The 7,535-nt window shown below is 35.5% G+C and overlaps 2 protein-coding genes across 2 annotated transcripts in view; one reads left to right on the top strand and one right to left on the bottom strand.

Moving 5' to 3' along the window:
- LOC100633839 (multidrug resistance-associated protein 4-like) overlaps window positions 1–380 on the top strand; it is a 5,361-nt gene extending 4,981 nt beyond the window's left edge. Inside the window, exons 27-28 of the mRNA XM_020004805.1 lie at window positions 5–87; window positions 137–380. Of these exons, the coding sequence (XP_019860364.1) occupies window positions 5–87; window positions 137–292 (239 nt within the window). The 3' untranslated portion in view covers window positions 293–380. The remainder of the gene's footprint in view (window positions 1–4; window positions 88–136) is intronic.
- Window positions 381–431: 51 nt separating this feature from the next.
- On the bottom strand, window positions 432–7,510 carry LOC100633711 (exportin-7-B-like). The gene is made up of 27 exons (XM_020005858.1): window positions 7,154–7,510; window positions 7,013–7,106; window positions 6,496–6,665; window positions 6,000–6,194; window positions 5,615–5,815; window positions 5,441–5,560; window positions 4,977–5,123; window positions 4,750–4,869; window positions 4,545–4,672; window positions 4,314–4,435; window positions 4,155–4,260; window positions 4,042–4,084; window positions 3,891–3,983; window positions 3,759–3,832; window positions 3,544–3,688; window positions 3,145–3,295; window positions 2,927–2,991; window positions 2,783–2,871; window positions 2,107–2,214; window positions 1,915–2,052; window positions 1,698–1,857; window positions 1,539–1,628; window positions 1,440–1,488; window positions 1,155–1,315; window positions 957–1,058; window positions 762–889; window positions 432–648 (listed from the first exon to the last, which is right to left on the bottom strand). Exons 1-27 carry the CDS (start codon window positions 7,508–7,510, stop codon window positions 543–545), a joined length of 3,462 nt encoding a protein of 1,153 aa, XP_019861417.1. The 3' UTR covers window positions 432–542.
- Window positions 7,511–7,535: the final 25 nt, after the last annotated feature.

The following is a 7,535-nucleotide window of genomic DNA, read 5'->3' as shown; positions in this document are numbered from 1 at the left end:
CAAGTGATACGTGAACAGTTCTCTGATTATACTGTACTAACTATAGCTCATAGACTGGATACTGTCATGGACTCTGACAGGATTATGGTATAATATAAGTAATTGTGTCCAAATCTCATTTAGATTATTACTATAGATACTGAAATCAGGTAAACTGATAGAGTTTGATGTACCTCATATACTCCTCAGTCAATCATCATCATATCTCAGTAAACTAGTGGAGCAGACTGGACCTAACAATGCTGAAAGATTGAGGAACATTGCTCTTGAGTCTTACAATAAACTTAATTGATGATAATTAACTTTTGCTACTCAATAAAATATTATTTATTAAATAATATGGATCTGAAGATGCTTAGCTGTTTTTTCAGTAGTCTTAACAGCTACAAGAATACCTACATGTACATCTGGAAACAGTAGCAAGTACACAGTTCAAATAGTAGTACAATACAACACAAAAATTCATACAATAATATAATACAATAACAATAATAATAATTACTAATCAGTGTATGTGTGTGTGTCTGTGTGAATGCATTAATTCATGTCATCATCATAGGTGGTAGTGATTCATTCATCATGTCAGCTTGTGAATCTTTCATTGATACTGTTAGATCACGTCTGAACACTGATAGATTCTGAGTAAACCTATCAATGAATTTAATAATGAGTTAATCCCTTTGGCAAATAAAGCTCAGTTCAATCAAAATACACTATACCATTTTCTATAATTTCTTCTTCCCATAGTAACATTAGCTTACTTGTCTCTGTTCCTAGTGGACATGTTGTACTCAATCCCATCCATGAGGTTATCAAAACAAACTGACATTGAGCTCTGCTTCTCTAGTGGCTGAAGTGAGACTATCTGATCACGTAGTGTTTTAAAATACTAAAAATAGTAACAATTATTATAAAATACTAAAAATAGTAACAATATGATAAATACTAAAACTAACATCTTCATTAAGTAATATAAGTCCTAATAGTGGGCGTGACATTGACCACTGGATGCGACACTTCTCAAACATCACTGTATTTAATATTGAATTTAACATGTCCTAGAAAATAAATAAATAAATAATCCAATGATATAAAGGAGGTTCACATTTCATTATGGATGAAAATTACAATTAAAACTGTGATATATTCCTTACTTGTAATATTTCGGGTCTGGCCTGTGGTAATTGTAGCAGAGCATAAGAAGGCGTGAATGCTCCACCCCCTCCTCCTCCCGTTTTCTGTTTATTTAGTTTTTTAAATAAGAATGTTAATATGTGATCCAATGAGCTACAGCAACCAGTGCAAACTGATGTATCTAAGATAATAATAACAACAAAAATCAATAATAATAATAATAAGTTAATTCTTAATACAGTCTACACTAAAGTTCAACATGGAAAATTTAATGATATTTTAGGGGCCAATTAAGAATGTCTTACCTAGTGATGAGAGTCCTTCTGATAATGATGATATTATATATATAATAACCTATTAATTATTAATTATCAAAATAGTCATTGACTCGTTGATTTACATACATTAGGTTCAAGTGTGCTAATAAATTCCATATGATGTTGCGTGAGAACTTCCAGTAAAGGATAGTACGAAGCACTTAACTTAGGATAATCCTACAAGTGTGATGGAGAAAAGAAGAATATAGATAATTATATTGTAAAAGGAGGATTGAGGATGCGTACCAGTAAGTTTTTCAAGGGAAGTGATATCAGTAGCTTTACAAAGATGTTCATAGCGTCCTCCATAGCAGTGTCACCATAAAGTTTAAGGACACCAAAATTGACATAATTACCACAAAGGGAGGACTTGAGAAGAGAAAACGAGATTGCTATCCCCTTTAACCTAAGATAAAAAGAGAGGGAAACCTTATCAGTCCAGCTGTAATGATGATTTACGTACTTTCTAGAGTACAATTCTTCTTCTGGTATGTCTCCTACTGTTAGTATTTGGCCACCATAAGTGACTATAGTTCTTGATGCTTCACGGAACAAGAGGACTCCATTGGGAGACGTCACGTCAAACGTTAGTCTCTGAGACCTATAGGGTAATGAGCCAATAAAACAGGTTTTAGAACCGGTTTTTATGTTGTACCTATTCTGTGCTAATTCTGCTACGAGTTTTAAAGTGGGCGTGGTCACAAACGAGTCTAGATACCAAAGTCTCAGTGCCTCGACAAATATACTGACATAGTTAGGATAACTAGTAATTGAATAACGTTAAGAAAAAAAGAACATATCCAGTTAGATAAAGTGCCAGACCACATGTATATTTGTAAGTAATATTTCCCACAAAGCACGCTTCATGAGCTGACAAGCATTAAAATAGTAGTATATGGGCTTTGGCCCAATTTTTGAGCTAATTTAAAAATTCATAAAAAATTCAATTTTGCTCGGAATCAGCTCAAACTTTCTACACGATATAAGAACATGTATAAGCATCAGAAAAAATTATAAAAGTGAAGAATTCTCTACTTTTGATTTTTGGCAAAATTTGGCCAAAAACCCTGTACTATAGTACAGGGACTTTGGTCTGATTTTTGAGTAACTTTAAAAATTCATAAAAAATTCAATTTTGATCAGAATCAGCTCAGACTTTCTGCACAACATAAGAACATGTATGTGCATCAGAAAAAATTATAAAAATAAAGAATTCTCTGCTTTTCAATTTTGACAAAATATGAGCACTATGCCAAAGTCCTGGTATTTCTGTACCATATCTCTATACATTGTATTGTATATCTTTATATACAAGAGACAGAGGAGGATACATCCATTCAAAGAAGAGTCCATAACTTTGTTTGTTACTGAAAGCAATCAGTATGCCTCTTGAATCTCTGGCAGCTCCAACTATCATTTGCTGTGAAGATACAATTAGGTACATGCGCTGTATAGAAAGATAGTGTGGCATCTACTTTAATTTGTTGCTCGCTGAGTACAGTCTGTCCACTTAAAGCTGTCTTTACTTGTTCGAGTGTATCTAAAAATGAGAAATGATTACCAATCCATTATGTATCAAAAAGAGGTAGATTAATCATTAGTAATTTACTGATCCAATTTTTAAAAATTAAAAAAATAACTACAAATTGTAACAATAATAATTATTACAATAATATTAATGATACTTGCTTACTGGTTATTGGTGTCATGAAGTGTGTGAATCTTTCCTCGTTCTCTCCTAGTTCTACCATCAACAGTCGACCCAATGCTGTGTAGAACACTGTCCTACATCTTGTGTCCACCTGATCGCTGGTCACTATACCAAGGAATGGGAAGTGTTCTGCCTGCAGGAAAATCATAAATGAAAGATAGAGAGAAATAAAAACAGAAAAAGAGGGAAATTATAGGAGTAACAGCTCCAATATATGAAAATTTTTGTGGCTCAAAATTTCTAATACTTTTTGCAAACCTTGTGTGAAAACACAAAACTTTATTCCTTAAAAATTTTACTCTTCTATAATTCTATTATGCAATGGGAATTCAGTGAATTTGGGCCAGTAATAACTGATATTTTCTAGAGTGTGATTCTTACATTATGATTTGCTAGTATGAATTGAATGGAGTCCAATTTAAATAATTTCCTAACACTGGAGAAACCCAGCGATAGGTCTTGTAACAGCATTAGCGTCTTTGTCATTATAGATTGACTCCTCATCCACATCTTGAGATTAGTTATACTATAAAAATGATTGACCACACCCAATCAATTAAATAATTAATTAGAGTACGTAATAATTAATTAATTACATTTTCCTGACGATTACATTAAGTACCATTGTTTCGTCATTTAAACCCAGCTGCTCTCCGAGTGTTCTATACACCTACACATAAAAATATGTACTCAACATATTTAAATTAGTAATTAATTAATGATTATACCTGAGCCGATTTGTGTATCATTTCCCCAATGTAGAATTTACGAAATTGTTCAAAGAACCCAATGATTGCAATGTCCAGGTGCTCCGACCCTCTCTACACGAGAGACACACCCAAAATAAAACCACACCCAGAAATTTATTTCAAATCAAACCTGAGATAAATGAGCATCAGTTAGATCCATTAACTGTAGCACCCTACAACAGAAAATTACTTTTAATAACTACTATTAATAATCAATTTGAATAGCTATTATTAATAACTTACCTGCAGACCAGTTGCCCATCGATACTGTCGTATGCTCCAGAGTTAGAGTGAGCCACATGACCTCCAATCACGTGACCTATCAAATGTACTAGCCAAGCCAACTGGCCTAATTTAATAATTAATAATAATTTTAAAAATCAAATATACAGCCTCTCCCACCTTCTCTGAGAGAGAGCTCATTTTCGTTGCGAGTCGAACTCGATTGTAACAATTGCTGATAGTTACTGGCCGAAGTATCAAACAACGATATCAATAGTTCACATGTATTGTGGTAATCACACCTGCACACATAAAAAACAACAATACAAAAAAAATACAAAATAATACATACAAGTAAATCTATCTATAATCAAATTATGACCAATCACTTGGTAAAAAATACTCACGTACCTAGCAATGACACTAAGTTGGTCCAGTTGTTGTCCAAGTGCAGTATCATCGTCCAATGGGTCCTCTATATCATCTCTTAGGACTCCCTCAACACACTCAAGTCTTGAAGTAATGTACACCTTTACTATCTATGAGAGGAAAGATAAGGCTTCGATTAGACATTCAACAATTGTACAAAAATTATTTTAAGTTCTACATTCCATACCTCTGGCACGTAAGTGTTCAATAAGTGAGTGTCCTGTGCTCTGATGTATGGTACACTCCCAACCATCTTCTGCCAGAGACTCAATAAATAATGCACGCTGTTGGACGAGAACTGCCAACTCTAAATCAAAAAAATAATAATAAATACAAGATATATCATCTCAATTTTCCTGATGTGACTTAGTTTTGATTGATTTCCCTGTCACATATCTGTCTTATTCTACTCACCTGTAAACTGGATATGGTAAATTTAGCTACTAGCTGCAGGAACTGTGGATACTGATCCAACTTCATGAGTTCCCCTAGCTGATAGTTTGACTTTAGTCTCACTAGCAGTCTACAGAACTCGTGATAGCACTCAGCATTGGAGAGGGACTGAGAGAGAGAAAAATAAATAAAACTATAATAAATACAGTATCATACTAAATCATTATTAATTAGTGTGTGAATTAATAAAGAGAAAGGCAGAGAAAAAGTAAAGAGAGAGAGAGAGAGAGAGAGAGAGAGAGAGAGAGAGAGAGAGAGAGAGAGAGAGAGAGAGAGAGAGAGAGAGAGAGAGAGAGAGAGAGAGAGAGAGAGAGAGAGAGAGAGAGAGAGAGAGAGAGAGAGAGAGAGAGAGAGAGAGAGAGAGAGAGAGAGAGAGAGAGAGAGAGAGAGAGAGAGAGAGAGGTGACTAAAGGTATATGTCTCACTTGAGGTGATTCTAATATTGCTTGAACTCCTTTCACCAGCTGCTCCAGATACTGGGCTCTCTCCAAATTACTGAACAGCGAGCGCCTGGCACTAGCCAATTGGACAAGGCACGATACAGACTAAAATATAATTTAATAAATATAAAAATATGGACACAATTTCTAAATACTTACATATGTGGCCAGTCTTGGTGGGAGAGAATGAAAGAGCCCAAAGAAAAGTTGTAGAGTAGAGAAGTCTCTAAATAAAGGCCTCCAAGCGGTCGGTATCTGAACCGTGGTGAGATCATCTGAGGATTCGTCGGTTGAGTTTCCAATGAAATCGAAAGAGAGACAAATTGAGCAAAGCTTCAGTAACCACTCAACCAGAGGTTGCTATATTGAAAGGAAAAGGTGAGATGATAATACGCATAACAAAATAAGGAAAAGGGTAAGTCCCGTTAAAAATATAAATGCACCACAACTACCACCACAATACAAAAACAATGGATATGAACTATAGATGGGTGTGGTCACTCAACTATGCGACCACACCCACGATCAATAAGGCATCACTGACCTGTTGCTCGTCTGAAATGTTGACCTGTCGTAGTAAAGTAGTTGAGAGTGTGAATATGTTATAGAGAGACTCGTCACGGAAGGACCCGGCGGTTTTACGATGCTTAGCGAGTGTTCGGGTACTCTCAAGAGTGTTCATCTCTTGAACTAACTCGTATAATATCTGAATACCAACTACACAATGTGCAGCTGAACCCTAAGAATACAAAGTGATACAAAAAAGTTATAATTTGTCCTGTATGATATTTAAATTTGTCATAGGATAAAAATTACAGCTAAATAAAATTCACAAATAAATCTATACTATGATAAAAAAAATTAATCAAGGCTTAAAAGGAAAGTCCTTACATTCCAATTAAATGGCTAAACCATCATTGCAAAAAGCTTCTCGCAAACAACAAAAACATTTAGAACAAAAATAGACATTCATGCGCACGAGCAAAAGTCATCAAACAGTCATAAGATCATGTTTATGGAGCATGTCTGGAGTTGTTTACTTGAAGGAATTTCCCGACTTCTTCGAGTATGTCTCTGAACATGAATCCCTTGCTCTTGTCATTATCAAACCAGCCATGTTTACTAATCCTGGCTATTAGCTGTACTAGTGCTCGGACAACGTAGGGGGTTAAACTAATGCGAGTGCTTAAGTATTGTAAAATATAATTACCTAAAAAAAGAATGTTTAGAGCTAACAAAGTACATGTAAAAACTATAAAAATGCATTATTATCCATCCATTCATGATTGTAGTTCATTTTTGTAGTAAAGATGATAGAATGATGTGCCAAATGAGTGACCAAGCATAAATTTCAGTTACAAGTGTACTGAATGCTAGCTAACACTGATTCATTGATACTAACACTGATTCACTGATATTAATTCACTGACATGATCATTGATGCAATTGCAATACTGATAAGCTGACATGCACGTCCATAATGCAAACGCTGATTCATTGATGCAAAAACTGACATATCCTGATACAAATCACTGATGCAATCAAGGATCAACTCACGTAATTGTAGTCTGTCATCAGATGAGAGAGAAGAGGTTGGGCTAGTAACTAACTTAGTGAGTGTTGATGCAGCCAATAGCAATGCATATGGAGACTGCAGGGGATAGTAATATACTCATACAGGAATATCAGTCAATATACCTGTGAGTTCTCTAGTAATATCTGGCACTGGGGTAGGGAGTTGGGCGATTCGGAGAAAGCAACTAAAGTCTTTTCTGCTCGGCGTCTGGTGACTATATCACTTGACTCGTATAACTGGTGGCAGAGGAGCTCTAACTGTACCAGCTGAAGGAAAGGGAGAGGGATAGGTGAGAGGAATAAAGAGGAATGAAGTGTAGATGATAAACAAACCTGATCCTCCATGATGGGTGAACCACGTGCACGGAAGTTCGCGGAAGGAAGGGCCGCGGGAGAGGCAAGTCCGGAGAGTAACGGAGAACGGGTTTGCACTGACACGTGGGAGCACGTGGGATAATTATAACGATAAGAAATTGGCATTTACGGATATCAACGGGGAAAATAG

The sequence above is a fragment of the Amphimedon queenslandica genome, unplaced genomic scaffold, assembly GCF_000090795.2.
Source record: "Amphimedon queenslandica unplaced genomic scaffold, v1.1 AMPQUscaffold_13511, whole genome shotgun sequence".
NCBI lineage: Eukaryota > Metazoa > Porifera > Demospongiae > Haplosclerida > Niphatidae > Amphimedon > Amphimedon queenslandica.
This window is presented reverse-complemented; position numbering and strand designations above follow the sequence as displayed.